This window comes from Lotus japonicus, chromosome 6 (genome assembly GCF_012489685.1).
Source record: "Lotus japonicus ecotype B-129 chromosome 6, LjGifu_v1.2".
Taxonomy (NCBI): Eukaryota; Viridiplantae; Streptophyta; class Magnoliopsida; order Fabales; family Fabaceae; genus Lotus; species Lotus japonicus.
Window position 1 is genome coordinate 50,645,110 of NC_080046.1, and position 16,825 is coordinate 50,661,934.

General features: G+C 33.9%; 3 protein-coding genes across 4 annotated transcripts; 1 reads left to right on the forward strand and 2 right to left on the reverse strand.

Annotated features, from left to right (window-relative positions):
• The first annotated feature begins 659 nt into the window (after positions 1-659).
• Positions 660-3,100, forward strand: LOC130724679 (protein RGF1 INDUCIBLE TRANSCRIPTION FACTOR 1-like). 2 transcript variants are annotated; one of them, XM_057575959.1, is made up of 4 exons: positions 660-1,328; positions 1,436-1,684; positions 1,807-1,923; positions 2,557-3,100. In XM_057575959.1, the coding sequence occupies exons 1-4, from the start codon at positions 1,320-1,322 to the stop codon at positions 2,905-2,907; spliced, it is 726 nt and encodes a 241-aa protein (XP_057431942.1). In that variant the 5' UTR covers positions 660-1,319; the 3' UTR covers positions 2,908-3,100. The 2 variants fall into 2 exon arrangements, with proteins under 2 accessions (XP_057431942.1, XP_057431941.1); XM_057575958.1 differs by having other exon boundaries at positions 665-1,328; positions 1,783-1,923.
• Positions 3,101-3,692: 592 nt separating this feature from the next.
• On the reverse strand, positions 3,693-4,969 carry LOC130725507 (probable polygalacturonase At3g15720). Its single transcript, XM_057576726.1, has 5 exons — positions 4,729-4,969; positions 4,506-4,587; positions 4,301-4,409; positions 4,087-4,209; positions 3,693-3,978 (listed from the first exon to the last, which is right to left on the reverse strand). The coding sequence occupies exons 1-5, from the start codon at positions 4,967-4,969 to the stop codon at positions 3,748-3,750; spliced, it is 786 nt and encodes a 261-aa protein (XP_057432709.1). The 3' UTR covers positions 3,693-3,747.
• A 2,728-nt stretch (positions 4,970-7,697) lies between these two features.
• LOC130726664 (40S ribosomal protein S20-2) lies at positions 7,698-9,275 on the reverse strand. The gene is made up of 4 exons (XM_057577967.1): positions 9,120-9,275; positions 8,885-9,022; positions 8,650-8,763; positions 7,698-8,102 (listed from the first exon to the last, which is right to left on the reverse strand). Exons 2-4 carry the CDS (start codon positions 8,994-8,996, stop codon positions 7,960-7,962), a joined length of 369 nt encoding a protein of 122 aa, XP_057433950.1. The 5' UTR covers positions 8,997-9,022; positions 9,120-9,275; the 3' UTR covers positions 7,698-7,959.
• Positions 9,276-16,825: the final 7,550 nt, after the last annotated feature.

Consider the following 16,825-nt stretch of genomic DNA (forward strand, 5'->3'; position numbering starts at 1 on the left):
GTTTACATATCCTGTAACAAAGGGGAAGAAAACAAAAGATTAATCACCCCTATAATAACATTTCAAACCCCAAGAATAGCTCTTGGTTAGAGGCTTAGAGCCTAAAAACACAATATTTAGGTATGGAATTCATCAAAAAAATATGCACTGAATATAGCCCATTTATCAATTTGTCATTTTCCTAGCTGGTGCTTAATATGGTTGTGCCTGTGTGACTGTGTGTCAATAACAATTTTTGCATTTGTAGTTTTTGCATACATCCGCTGACAACTAATTGAAATCCTAACGTAGAATTAAATTTGTTTAATGAAGACTTTACTAGTTTTTCATATTATTACTAGGTGAGTATTTTCAAGTTTTTTATGTGTTGTGTATACTTTAAGTAATATTTAAGGTGCACAGTGCTCAGTGATTGGTTTGGCTAACTGTTGTCCGTGTTTGATTCCCTAAAACAGGGGTATTGTGGCCGTTTATGCCTTGTTTCATTCATATTTTTGCTGCTAAGATTAGGTGATGCTACCAATCCTGTACTGCAATATATATGCACAACATATAGTAGCACTAATGGCAGCTTTTCTGGAAGTGGCTGAATAAATTTGGTTTAGACCAGCTTTGTTGCAGTTGGTGAGAAAATGGAGTATGAGTTCATCAGAAAGATTAGTCAATTACAAGTTCATTCAGTTTTTGTTTTGTCTTATTAAATTAAGTATAGAGATTTGGCACTGATTGATCTAAGCTGCTTCATTTTCCAAAGTCAATTACTGTGTTAGCTGCATAACATTTTGATGCATTCTGCAATTTAAACCTTAATTCAATTCCTTAAGTGGAATTGCACTTTATGGGGCTCCGTTATTTACCTTCCACTACAACGCTTAGATACTTATTCTGCATAACATTATAATTCATTAACATCTTGTTTACCAATTCCAAGAGTTGATGATTTAACAATTGAAAAATGAAAATTGCATCTGTTGCAATTCAAAGAGAGGTTAGGTTGTTAAGCAATAAAGCTCTTAAGCCAAGAAGATGAGTGAGTGGCTCAGTAGAAATATCAGAGACATGGAAACAGCGCGCACGTTCCTCTCATAACATATCATATCTTAGAGTACTTGTTTTTCCTTTCCCCTTAATTAATTAGGATAAAATGGTACCTACCTGTTCGAGGAATGAATAAATATATGTCCTTCCTTAGATATCTTGTGATGCTCCATAAATACGCTCATTTCCATGCTCTTGTCCCCTCTTTCCCTTGATCACAGCACAATTAAGGGACTATTCAGTATTCACAAAGATTTCCTTAACAAGTGTTTTCACATTATATGATCATGGTTTGAATTGAACTTCCCTTCTTCTCTCCTCTTTCTATTCTATATATGCAAATGTTCCTATCAGTAACCCTTTTGGTTCTTACTAGCTATATGTTTCGTATTTGTAGGGAAACCAAAAATTACCTGCATGGTTGGAAGCTCTTTACACAGAAACTTTCTTTGTGGGGTGCTCTGAACATGAGAATGCAAAAAAGAATGAGAAGAACATATGCTGCTTAGATTGTTGCACCAGTATTTGCCCTCACTGTTTGCCATCCCATCGCTTCCACAGGCTTCTTCAGGTTCGTCGTTATGTTTATCATGATGTTGTCAGATTGGAAGATCTTCACAAACTCATAGACTGCTCTAACGTACAGGTATATATCTTTTGATGATTCCTCATGTAATTCAACTATGTGTGTGTGTGTGTACTCCTATAAATTAGAAAATTTTATTGAGGTTTGAATTGTATTAGCCATATACCATCAATGGTGCCAAGGTTGTGTTCATCAAGAAGAGACCTCAAAATCGCCAATTCAAAGGGTCTGCAAGCTACTGTACTTCCTGTGATAGAACTCTCCAACAACCATTTATACACTGCTCTCTAGGATGCAAGGTACACACAAACAAAATTCTCTCCTGATTGATGCTTGTATGCTTGTGGACAACAATTCAAACCCTTTTGCAGTTTAACTTTCAATTAGTCAATAACTGTGCTGCAATTGTTCAGTACAAGTGAATAAATTCAAATAGAACCTCAACAATGTAAAAAATAAAGACAGAATTTTAGTTTTCTTAGGCAACCAATGAAAAATAATATGATTAATTTAAAGGAAAATGTTGGGTAGACACTCATAATCTATGTAGACATTTAAAATGAGAAAGAAAGTGATGTAAGTGGTGTGATATATAATATGAATTGTGATCATGTCATAAAAAAGTGAGTCAGAGAGCGAAAAATAAGTATGCAGAGTATCTACGTATCATAACTTTCATTTTAAATGGTCAACATGTTTGAATCAACTTCTGTTTTTTTTTGTATTAGAATCAATTCTGACACAAAAAGTTACTCATTAGAGCTTCTCATTCAATATGATTTTAACATTAAAATTTATTTAAAAGGTGTTTTGAAGCATTCATTTAGTAACTATTGATCATATAGTTTCTTACATTGCTTTTAATCACCATTTCATCACAAGTAACACAATTCATTTCATTTTGTATGCCTAATGCATGTGTATGTGTGTAGGTGGATTTTGTGGTGAAACACGACAAGGACCTATCTCCCTATTTGAGAAAATGCAACTCCTTGCAGCTAAGTCCTGACTTCCTATTCCCACAAGAGATGGAGGATGATGAAGAGGTCATGAGTGGTTCAAGCAATAATGTGAAGTGTGGCGATGAGGAATTAATGAGCTCATCATCTTCAGAGAACATGAGCCTGGCTTTCACAGAGAATAAGATTGTTAGAAAGAAGAGGAGTGGGTGGAAGAATGCGTGTGCAAGATTAATGACCAACAAGGTTTCTGAGGAAGAAGACATGGATACCAGCTGCATGAGTAGAAGGAAAGGCATCCCTCAAAGATCTCCACTGAGTTAGCTATCTCTTACCAACATCGATCAAATAAAGTTAAACCAAAAGGAAGTTTAGCTACAAACTAGTGTTCAATTCTTTGAATTATTAATATGATATGTATTTTTGACTGAGGTGGTGGAATTATTCAAAATTCTCCCCTCCCCTCGAAATTGAAGTATTTTAGTCTAATTAATCACAAGAGCCTTTGTCTTGTCGATATCATGTGCTTACTTATTCCTAGGTAAATTAATTTTAGGGTTGAGCTCAAAATGGACTTTAATTAAACAATTTAATTAACTGTGATGGCTCGGCCCAATCGATAGTTTGGCTCGAACAAGCGTGTAGAACAGCTCAAAGGACAGTCAATTTTTTCGGCCCGTGATAGAGGGGATTGGGTCTTCTCCAATGAATGCCAACCACGTCGCAATGGGAAGGAACAAGATGGAAATGGAGACAAAGGTTGGGGAGGAGATTGAATGTATGGTGTAATTAAATGTTGATTAGTATAAAGAGGGTAGGACAAATGAAGACAACATGCTCACTTGTATTTTAGAGGATGAGCATGAATCATGTTCATAATAACTAGTATTTTCCTTAGTGGTTTACTTAAACACATTGATAAATTAGGAAGCTCTAACTTAAAAATGTATCAATCGTAGAAAAATTGAAAGAAACTGACTGATATGTAAAATACCAGAACCAAAATAATCAAATCTAACTGATGAATTATAAATGGAGTTCTAAGTAAAAGCAACATAATCTTCTAGGATGAGAACTACCTAAAGAAAGAAGCAAAAACAAAAGGCAAATTCTAAGTTATTCTAGGAATGATCAAATGCGAGAGCCAGTAAAAACATCTAAGGGTCATTGTGACAAGCAAGACACATATGGTGAAGTAGAAAAAGCTTCTCCATGGGCATCGCTGCAGGAAGATTGTGTAGCTGATCCTGAAGAAGCATAAGTTATGTTAATTGCATCCATGATGATATCAGTGCACCCCACTTTCCCTCTGCAATTCAGAATGATTGCTGTCTTACTATCAGAAGTTCCCTTCACATAACGATATGTCACCCCACTAATTTGCACTGCTGATCTCTGTATATACATGATCATATTCCAAAAATACAGATTAGTTCATTAAAATTATATGCAATCTATTAAAAAATAGCAATGTTGCCTATATATGACACAATTTAGTGTAACCTGATTATTATTATTGTCTTCATCCAGTTTATCTACATAGTTCTGGTCAATAATTATAGGATTTTTGGTATCTTCAAGTATGATATGTTCAAATGAGATCTTTCTAGCATACCCGAATCCACCCTGTAGAAAGGGAAAATGGAATTAATTAACTAATTATGAAAATAAAATGAACATAAATAGATTATTATCTTTAGTCAAATTGTCTTGGTACCGGCCATGTCTTTATTCTCATTCCATTATCTGATCCCTTGAAAGTGCAATTGTATACATGTACTTGTTCCACTACTGCATAAGATCCTTTTGCTCCAAGGCTTCCTACACTGAAACGCATAGCCACAAGAAACATAGAACAGATTTTACTTTGGGCAATTCTATCAATAGAATCAAATTTCTATCATGATAATGTATTTTTGTACCTTATACCATGGCCTGGTCCACATGTTACCCCAGTAATGTTAATGTTTGATGTACCATTGTTGATGGCAACACAATCATCTCCTGTTGAAATAAAAAAGAGTTTCGTTCATTTTTATCTTGAAATAAGTGCTAACATCTGTTTGCATTGGATCAATATTCACATTGCAATATCGCCTAGAATGGAATGTAAAAAAAATGCATGTTATTTTCTATGCCTCTTACCAGTTGCAATGATTGAGTTTTGAATTAGAATGTAGCTTGATTGAGAAATGTCAATTCCATCAGTGTTAGGGCTATCTTGAGGTGCAGTGATAGTGACATTGAAAAATTTTGTGTTAGTGGAATCATGTATGGATATGTGATTTCTAGCACTGTTGAGATGGCGAGTTCCACTTAGATGGAGGTTGTTGCAGTTGTCAAAGTACAGGGCCTGCTCAATCAAGCAAATCAGTAATTCATGCATAAAAATGTGTGATCTCCTTTTTTTTCGGTCAATTAAATCGTGTCATCTCAATTAAAAACCAGTTATCTAAATGTGTAACTGCTTCATGCGTCTACGTCAAATGTCTTTATAGTTGATACACAAAAAAATATATATCTTACCGTTGGTCTGGGGCAGCTTGTCACCTGAAAAAAAATATTAATAAGTACAAAACACACAAAGAATGCTTCTTCTTAGTTCCTATTTATATAAATAGAAATGAATGTAAAAATACAATGGCACAAACTCCAAACTAACATCACAAGATTTCCACCAAACAGAACCATGGCCGTCAATTTGTCCACCTCCATCGATTATTAGGCCATCTATGTTCGAAAATTCAATCCACTTTGTATAGTCTTTGTCCTTCCATGCTTTAGTGTTTTTTGGTGCAACAATGTTTCCTTCAAGCTTTTATATCACATTAAATCAAAGAAAAAAAACCAAGTTATTGAAATGATTTGATTATTCAGCTTAGAGAAATTAAAGTTGTATTAAAATGTGGTACACATTCAACCTGAAAATGAACCGAAGAGAATTTGCAGGGACCACTGAATTTCAGAGGATTCAACAAGAAAGTTTTCCCTGATGGGACCTTAAGCATTGAAGTACCTTTATTCATCATGCAAACGTCTCTCCAAGCCTTCAGGAAAACCTTGTATTGAATATTGAAAACCACACAAATTCAAGTAAATGATAACAAGAAGCATTTTTTTTTGACAGTGGAATCAGATAAATATAGTTTACACACTTTTCTTCACCGAAAAATTAATGTGTTCAATGTAAACAAAAATTAAGGATGGTTTACTTGAGAATCATCTGTGAGGCCATCTCCAACAGCACCATAATCAATTACATTGAAAATGGTAACTTTCAATAGTTTATTACATGAACAACATGAAACAAGGGACAATATGAAGAGTGTAGCAGCCAGAACTTTCATGATGAAATAACTTCAGAGAATGTGGAAAACAGTCTTTTCTAGCTAGACTGATTTGATTAATTATCTGAATGGAAATGAATATGTGCAGGAAGGAACTGAAGCAGAGAAATATATGTATACATGTTCCTGCTAACTGATCACTAATGAGATGAGACAATTTTTCCTACAAATTAATTAGTGGGATGAGTTTCTTTTCTGGATACAAATTAATGGCATTGATGAAATTGACTGCTTAAACAAAATCAAGAAGAAACAGAAAGTAAAAAAAAAAAGAAATTAATTGGCATTGATATTAGTAGAGGAAATAAGAGCATTCAATATTGTATTGAATCTTATTTTTCTTGATGATTTGAACCCCGGCCTAAAGCCTGGGGCGTGTTTGCACATTTGAGAAGCTATCTAAATTTAACTATGCAAAAAAAAAAATTAAAAAGACAAATCAATGAAAAAAGTAATGACTTTCCCTTTTCAATCTGCATTGTAGTAATCCATACAGATACAGGGCAAAGTCTCTCTCTGAAATTCTCTGTTCTGAGTTCCTGCCAATTCCAAAATCAACTCTTGCTCAAGCTTATATTCCAGAACTCATTATTTTATTCATGTAATTCAGCTTTAGCATTAATCTTTTATTCAAGCAAATTATCACAAATCAATTAATATACTTTGAAGTGTTTCTGACAGCAGAAAAACACTGAAATGAGAAATACTTTATGTCAAGAATCAAGATTAATATCCCAAAACCTATAAAATACTTTGTCACAATGGCTGATTCCTGACTTGTAGAGACAATTTGCAAGACTTAGGCATGATATTATCCTTGGTTCTTCAGCTTCATAATGTGATTTCTTATTGGTTTTATATATGTTATGCTTAGTGGTTACTAATAAGAATTAACCTCAGTTATATGGTGATTGGTGGATGAAGCTTATAGGAGATTGTACAAATGGTAACTTGCATAATACGTAAAAGTAAAGAATGGGATACAATCTTTTTGAAATACAATCTAATTGTGCTGAAAACGCATCGAATACAAGAACCCTGAACTGCTGCAGTTCCAATTCGCCATTTTAAGTTACATTTAGTCCATGCATTTACTCGCCACTTCAGTTCTTGCCTGATTTATCATAACGTTTATCTTGCTTAAGATAAAAGGGACTTTGATTTCACACCAAAATCAAAAAGATACAACTTCCAACAACATTAAATGTTTCAATGGATTGTTTTGCCACTTGAAACGATTATAATCCCGCTGACTCAAGCAAGATTTAATCCAAAGGATGCCCAAGGTCAAATTATCTTAAAAACATGGGCTTGGAATAACTTGGAATATCTCAAGCTGTGTTGAGAAATTTTTTGAACACATACGATTCACCCCGATTGATTATAAATTTATTTTTTATCAAGGACAATATCTTTTAAATTAGCCCCTCTTTATTTATAACTTCAATCCCTAAAAATACAACAATCACAAGTTTTTTGACGTTAAAAGCATTGAGGAACTAAATAGTAAATACATATTATTCTGATTAAATGAAAGAATTGAAAAAGAAAATAAAGGGATAATTCTCCCAAAAAAATAAGTCAAACTCATGAACTAGTTTAACCTTGATTACAAAGGTCAACTAGTTACATTCAAAAATGTATTTTTCTATCTGAATCATAACTTGTGATTTAAGAGGAGAAAAAGATCCAAGTAAGATATAGCCTTGTTCTTACTTCAAAGTAAAATTAGTCACACTAGGTTCATCTTAGCTCTTAGATTTGCAATTACTACAACAAATTGTAATCTAATTTCACTCAAAAGCTAAAAATATTTCATATGATTCTTAATGGTATTCATGAATCCTGGCAACCGTAAAACATGATTACGATCAAGTCTCAATTCCCCCAACCACAGTAAATTAACTTCAAAATTTTCAGCAAAATGAAATAGATTAGCTCTAATGTACTCGATTCGACACATTCCTAGCCACGAGGCTAAATACAAATTAAAGAAGAATGCATTGAAAAACTAAATTCTCAGCTAAAATCAAGCATCTGCAATGGTCACCTCAACCTCAACACCAGGTTCAATTGTGATTGAGGTAATCTGCTTGACCACATCAGGTGAACTGTAGAGATCAATGACTCTCTTGTGCACACGCAGCTCAAATCTGTCCCATGTGTTGGTACCTGAAACAAGAAGTTGGGTCGTGAACACCAGGCAGATTATAATCCATTGAAAACAAAACAATATCCACAAATACACCAAGCGCCTGAAACAGGTCACAACAATTGAAGTATCCAAGACCAAGACTAATAATATTGTTCTTTCAATCAAGCTATTATACAACCTAGGCTATGTTTGGATAGTCGGCTGTGACCGTGCACTTCGAGGTAAGGAGTGAATGAAACTTTTCTTATTGATTAGGAAGAATATGCTTTCAGGTTAACACAACTATTATCCAAACTCAATTAGAAATGAGAATCTTGTAAGGCTCTTTAGCACCCAACATAAAGCTAGCCTACATTTTCAATATGGATCGAATATTACAGATTTACACAACTTAGAGCAACAATCAACAATGTGCAATCACTATACAACTTTAAATTATCTAAAAACACCAGGTAACATGATACATATAATTTCATTGTCAATATATTTAGGATTAAAAAATCTAAAAAGCAACAACTACACACATTTATATCATGAAGGGTCCAAATTGAAAACCAAGATTACCTTCTCCACATGGGGATTTCCTGGTGGTAATGTTAAGAACTTTAGTTGGAATCCTAACAGGTCCCTTAACCCTGAGGCGCTTATCCTTAGCACCACGAATCAAGTCACTGCAAACTACCCACCAAAAAAAAACAACAGAAATGAAAACCCCAAAACAAATTCAACAAAAATGCACCCTAAAACTAGATATAAGCATCAAAACATTTCAAGGTAATTGATGAAATCAGAGAGATACCCTTTTCGAGATTCTGGACATGCTTCGAGGAAAGAGTGATCCTAATCTTATGGATCTGCTCTCCAGACTCCTCCAACCCTGGCTTCGTAGGCTTCATTGCAGCGTAAGCCATTGTCTCCTCCAAGCAACTGTGGTCCCCTAATCACAAAAAAAAAAAAAAAAAAAAAAAAAACTCAATCAGAAGGAACAGAACGTGCATTGTTGAATCATGGTGAAGAGAGAGATTGATAGATACCTTGAGAATTGGAAGTAGCGAATTGCAGCTCTGCTATCCTCTTCTCTTCTCTTGCAGACGGGGACGATAGAAGCAGGATTTAGGGTTTTGTAGAATTTCAGAGATGTGTGTTATATTAGGGTTCTTGGGAATTTCCTATTGTGTAACGTTTTGGGCCGGGTCATTGCAATCTGCGGGCTTAGTATTTGGGCTTCATTCACTATTGGTAGCACTAGCATATCGTGTTCAAGCCCAAAGATGTAATTTCAACAAGAAAAATGGACTTACGAAAAAAAAAAGATTTGATTGTAAATGTCTTAACAAAAAAAATTATATTAAACTGAAACGACTGACTACGAAATATACTTTATTTTCATAGGTAAAAGTCAAACAATCGCTAAAGGGATGAGGTGCAACCACCATGACAAATCTCATGGTTGGACGCATTTGGTGTTTGGTAACAAGTTAAGGGCATCCTTTGAACAAATTGAAAAAAATCTTCGTGACAAATAGTATAATAAATATAAATTGAGTGTTTAAATTGGTCCATAAAAATTCGAGTGTGGGTAAATTTGTTCATAAAAGAAGGAAACATTATTTACGATATATGATTGTGTAAAATCTCGACCAAGTTAGTCGTTAGTCTCTAGATTAACTAATCTAATCACATAGATTATGTAATCTTTATGATTCGATAAAACTTCGGTCAAATTAATCCTTCTAAGAATTAACTTATTCCTTTAGAGACTAACCTTGCTCACATTTTACAAAATTATAAACCGTACAAGACTATTTCCTGAATTCGGGAAAGAATTTGCAAACACTCAACACTTTCAAAATCAATTTAATCATTTTCCCAAGAAATATAAGCTACTGTGGACTGACAAGAAAAATCCACTTCTCAAGTCTCCAAGATTTCCAAATCTGGTTTCATCACTCTCATAATCACTCATTAGAAGGGTCAAGGGAACATTGTTCTCAAAAATCTTTATAAAACATGATTGACTCAACTGAATTCTTACTTCCCATTATTTCAAAGTGTTAATCATCGTATCATTATCAAGAGTCAAGACCATTTGATTTTTTTTTTCTTTTTCATTTAGTCCATTTACTTCTATGGATTTTCATCTTTTAATAATATCCATTATGTAAAACCAATTAAAAATAAACACATCCATACTCACACTTTAAACTTAAATCAATACCCCCTTTATTCACTGAGAATTATTCTTCGATAATAACGATTAAGAACCACATAAAAGAAAAAGGAAAAGCATGCACAATATGGAAAGCATACTTGTATTTTATCAAAGTAGCATGTGGGGCAAAACTTAAAAGTATCATCATCGACATTTAACTAACATAAACCATAACCAAATGCTCCCTTACAACATGCCCCGCCCTAACGTCAGATCATGGTCGACCCTTGATTTATGGGGTCTCGTCATGCATATGAAAAAAAATGATCGAGAAACATACAAATAGTAAATAGTGATAGCCACTCGACAGTTGTTATTTGTGGTAGCCAAACTCTCTATTATTTATGATAATTTTTAACTGCCACAAACTGAAATTATACGTCAGGTGTCAGCACTATTTGTATGTTCATCAAATTAAACACTTATATAAAAAGTCCTCCAATATTATTTCAACTTTTTTTTCAGAATGGCATCACACTTCTCGGCCTTCTATTTGGATGAGTTGTTATTTAATTTTTATTTAAGTTGGCTAGATTCTTTAGTTAATTCATTTTTTTATTCCTAATGGAAGAAGCATGGTGAAGTTTCTGTTCTTTTTCCCTCCTCATATCTAATATAATATTTTTTTATCCGATCGATCTAACATAATCTGTCTAGTTACCTCTAATTTGGCGTTCTTAAGAGGATACCCACTAATGAGCACATTTCAAGTGCAAAGGACAAACGTTGTTGTCTTTATTGTGCACCTTTCAGTCATTGGCCAGCGCCCAGGTAGTTTTCCCATGCTGAAACCACCAATCTCCTACTTCTGCCAAATAATTTAGTGTAAAGGTAATTAATTGATTTTTTTACGAAAGTATATATATATATATTTGTATCCGACTAACATAAGATTAATCTCTTAAAATTTTGTAATTACATTAAATGAGTAGATATTTCTCAATAATTTTTCCTTCACACATTGTTAAGGAACCGAATCCTCCGTATCTAACTAACTATCTACCAACCGTGTTGGAAGTCGTTGATAATTAATTAATATTTTGATAAGTGGAAGCTTCAAAGTGCAAATTAAGTTGATGCTTCTAGCAATATGTCACACAAAAGTATGCTGACCCACTAATATAATGTATTTTTTTAATATAATTGGCAGTTGGATTTGCTCCCAGATGCATGCATGTATGCAAAATAATGTGAGAGGCTTTTCCGAAACTAGTAAAATAAAATAGATTTATGCGGAATAATTGAACAACGTTTCATTCATTTTTGGTACATAACTACCCTTCATATAAAAACAGCACGAGTAAATTGTCTTTTTTTATTTTCTTATATAAAATTTTAATAAAGTAGACAAGTAGTATTTAAATTTTATATCCACTCTTCATAAAAAAAGTGTTATTGTCTCTTTAAGAAAATGTTATTGTCTCTTTTAATTTTAAATTCTTATTAATTCTGGTTTAATTTGTTTTTGTGTGTTATATAACTAAGCAAAATACCACCAAATAGAAATAAGTAGGATAACACAAGAATGAGTGATTTTTTGGTACATCAGAAAGATAATTTACACTCATTAGGGATTTGATCCATGGATCTTCCCCTCTCAACTCATATGTTCATCAAATCTTACCACTTGAGCTATTCTACGAGGACAAGAACTGAGTGATTGAATTGTAATGTGTTTTAAAATTTTCAAAACATTTAATAGGTATAAAGAATAAATGAAATTTGTGGAGAAGCTTTCAATTAAACTCCTTGACCTTGTACCAGTTTCTCTAGGGTTATCGACGACGCTGCTCCTTCCCTTCCTAGCGACAACAATGGGTGCTTCCACCATGGTTGTCAATGTCGACGACAATTGGGTTTCGAGGCGACAAACGATGGGGTGTGCTGTTGTAATTCATGATGCGAGTGGTAGATTGGTTTGTGGCGTGAGCACAAGCTTTGGTCATGGTAGTGCGTACCTGGCAGAGGTCCTGACACTTGAGTTGGGGCTCCAGCATGCTTGGGATCTTGGTTATTGGGAGGTAGTTTGTTTTTCGGATTGCTCATACGTGGTGGACGTGTTCCGCTCTAAGGTTGATGTTAACAACTACTGAGCAAAGGAAAAGATCTTGTAGATAACTTGGCGTTGTACAGTCAAGATTGATCTTAGTCCCAGGGATAAGAATGCTATAGCATACTACATGGCGAAGCATTGAAGTAAACTTCACATTAGAGATGCTCGAGGCGTGTTTGGCATTCTCCGCCCTCTGCCATCATTGAGTTTCTTTGCAAAAATGTTTTCTATTAGTTAGTTGTCCTTTTAGCCTTCCTCTTGTAACAAAAATAAACTCCTTGACCTTTAGTTGGAGTGGAATAAACAAGAAAATAAAAGGATAAAAAGGTTAAAATAAATGCTTAAATTTATGGCTCAAAGTATTACATTGGATAAAAAGGTCAAAATCACGTGTCGAATCCAAGTAAGTTTCCAAACTTTTGACTCGCATAAGCCACACTTATGCTCGATGTCATTGGGTGGTGTGTTACATATGATATGCTAAAATAAATAGTGACACAATTAAGAAAATAGAGACCGAGCGAGTAAACTATCGAAACTCTGTCTTGTACATTAACATTGAATAAGGATACTTCTTCCCAAAACAATTTCCTTTGAAGTTTGTTAACATTCCACAAGGTTTTTTGAAAGACACATACATAAACACGGGTCAACACGCAACATTTAGAAGATACCTCACTTAATCAGCTCATAACAAAACTCGGGAAATGAAGACGCATCCAACAAAAAAGGAACCATATCCGACGAAGAACCTTCAAGACACGCCTTGACTTATTGACCTCAGTGTCTTAAGAGCTCGTGGACATGTCAAGTGAATGAAAAGGATGAAGGAACATCTCTTAAGACACACTTCGCTCTATTGGTCTTGGTGTCTTGTGAATATGTCAGGTTTGACTATAAAAGACGTGAGCAGTTCGAGATATGCAGGATCCCTTCAACCAACCTGGTCATAATAGTTGCTTAATGAGAGATAACTAGGGCATTTTATGGGAAGCAAGTAATGAGCTCTTATTATTGTATAATAAAGATATATTACTATAAATAGGGGGCATGTGTGGATCATATGTTCACATGCATTTCGAGGCTGAGTCTGAGTCGTTTTAAATGCTCTCCGAATCACTTAGAATTCATGATTTAAACACCTCTCACTCTCTTGCTCCATTAAAATCTCTCTCCTCCCTCCCTCTTAGAGTAATTCTTGTTTGTGTCACGATAAAGTGTATCTTATACACATTATTGTAATTATATTAGTTTCAAAAGTTAAAGTGAAAAAGAAAAAGAGGGGAGAAAATTAAAAGTGGAGGGAGATGGAGTCGGTGAAAATGTCACACGCATTTACCTGCAATTGATAGTAATTGTAATTGTAAATTGACTTTTTACTGGTCATTGTTTTTTTTAAAGTAATTTTACTGGTCATTGTTGATTAGCAACAAAAGTAGATGATCAAATATTTCCCATTAACTTGCTGACAGTAAATATTTGCTAGTAGAAGAAAATTAACAGTCCCTTTTAATTCATTATCTATCTTAGTTCGAATATTCTATGCATACAAGCATTTGAAATTTATATATATAATATATATATATATATGTGTGTGTCATATTGTCATTATCATCAAGACACAAGAGGCAAAGCTGGCATAGCACCCTGCAATATTGTATACAAGAGTGCAAGACTCAAAGATTGATCATCAAATGCAGGCAAATATACTCAAATTCACAAAGTCACAACTACTAAAAATGTGGTTAATTGACAAAAAAAAATTACTATCTGATTAAGAGGACACCAAGAGGACAAAACATCATTATCTCGACCTTGCTTTCATTGACAAACAAAGCCAATATAACAATGACATCAAAGCATGACTCAGCAAACACGTAGCAGCATGTAAATAGAGAGAACTTATATATACAAATTAAATAGCAGAGTCTCAGTGTCATTCAGACTGAGAAAATTTGAATTTGATACACCACAGAAACACGTCGCATTTATAATTGAAAATTGTTAGTGTTGCGACCGGAAAAGCAACCACGTTCTCATGAACAATGTTATTATTTTATTATTTTTTAATTTAATTAATTAGAACACAACACAGAATCTTATTGAGGCAGAGTGTACTTGGTGTTAGTTTCCCATTTATATATGTCTGTTTACGAAGATGCCCTTCCGCTCAGAATTAAATTTACCTTTCATTTTTTCCCTCTTTGATTTGCTAAGACTCGTTGAGGATGATGGTAAGTTTTAGGTTTTAAATTTTTTTAATGAAAAATGTAAATGAAGAAACAAGCCTAAAATTTTCCTACAAATTAAGGATTCAATTCTCTTCGAAGGTGTAATAAGAATAGTGAGACTACTCCGAGGACTTAGACAATTAGTCGGGACGTTAGCCTCTTCAGGGCGAAGACGAATTTCTCAATTACAAGTCAAAAGCTGATGAATCTCAAGAAAGTCACGTGCATACAAATGGAACATGAACATGCCGTCAGCTATAAAAATTCAACGATCTCCAAACAATTTGTTTCGCACACAACTTTCCTAATGCCAATTTCTCAAAGCAAGCACAAATCGTGCCTAATTACACTAATTTTGTGTGCACAACAAATCACCACAACTAAGTCTGCATAGGAGCCACGCAACCAAGCTTTAGATGATCCAAAATCAAACCTCTCATTCTTACCAGTGAGTCGAGCTATAAGTTTCGCCCACATTCAAGGTGAATCCTCTCTTTACACTGAATGAGAGCAACAAAATTCACTGTTTTTCACACTGAGTTGAAGAGTATTGCTAAGTAATATAGATCGATGACTGATTATCTTCAACGTATCAAAATGATTGTGAATACTTTGTTCACCATGGGAGAAACGATCTCATATCATGAACATATGGAAGCAATTCTTGATAAATTACTTGAGGAATATGATCCTATTATGCCGATTATATAGACTCGCAAGAATTCATGCACTGTTTCTGATGTTGGAGCAATGCTTATTCCGCATGAAGCACAATTAGAGAAACTACAAAACAAAACACGAGTTTTTTTTTTGAAGTTAACACGAGTTGAATATGAAGGAATAGTCTTTGTTAATGTAGCACAAGTTGCATCATCTGTAAATTTTTGTTCACAAGTTTCGAATTTCAATTCCCAAACTTTATATGAACCCTAATTTTATCCTCCTCATAATTTCCAATATGTACTATTGATCTTACAATGATCGACCTATGGATATTCGACCTACAACTATATATAGTCGCACCTTTGTATTTAATCTGGAAATTTTCAATTAGTTTATCTCTTTGGATATTCATAGATTCATATAAACATTATCATGCACAAATTTTTCCTAGCATGCAACTGTCACAAAAATATTAAATCACACTTACTTGTCCGCAACTTAGAAATGCCTTTTGAAGACCAAAAGTCAGTCAATTAAATAAGCTATGAACAGTGCATATTTTGTTGTGATTTTGATGTACTTGACGCATATTTGATATGTGAATAAAGTATAGAATCTGAGCAGCACGAGATTATACGAAAAAGCAATGAGGAAAATGCCATGCTAGCTAGATTTCAAATACACTCTCGGAACTTTGGAGAGTCAAGCTAATCTAATTAACTGCTTCACCAACTAATAATGCAGTACTTGTTTTGCAGAAAAAGGGCTTTTCATTGACGCAAAAAGTTTGCTTAGCTGAAAAACACGGTCACAAGTTGATTTTATAGGGGATTAGGTAGGTGATGGAGTTGCAGCAGTTTGATTCCAAAGTCTTTAAGATCTAAACTTGTCATGGCTATATCTAATTGCCGTCCCTTTAACTTTGAATTTGTTGCCACTTTAACTAACTTTAAATTCACATGTGTTAGGTGTGTATAAAACTTTTTTAAAAAATTTACTTAGTTTGTTCCTAATTACAACTTTAAATTCACATGGAGTTCAAAAAAAACTTTAAATTCACATGTTAGTTAGGTGTGTACTATTAGCTAATTCACATAAATTAAGAAAAAAGTGGCACTAGGTGAGCCCTAAAAGATTCCGCATCTAAATTTAATATTGCCACAAAGTGGAACGTTAAAAAAAAAACAAAGTGCAATTATCGAGTTTGAAACTGTCACAAATTTTGCATGAGTTTTTGCAAATGAAATTTGTGGGGATTTCATTCAGACTCACAGGATCACGATTTATATTTTTTAAACTAACTTATATAAATTTAGGTGCCGCTCATATATCGTAACTATGTAGAGGTTCGCCGATCTTTTTTATTACGAAAATGAGTTATTAGTCTCAAATTCATAAAAATTGTTAATTTTTGTAAGCTACCTCTTATTGAAAAAAATAAAAGAATTCAATGACAATTGTTGAATATGGAGCATAAAATATTAAGATAAACTTGGGAAAATAAATATTTTATAGAATGTAGTTTATACCCTCGCGTAAGTAGATGCATCAAGTGCATCATATAACTTCACCCGGATAACA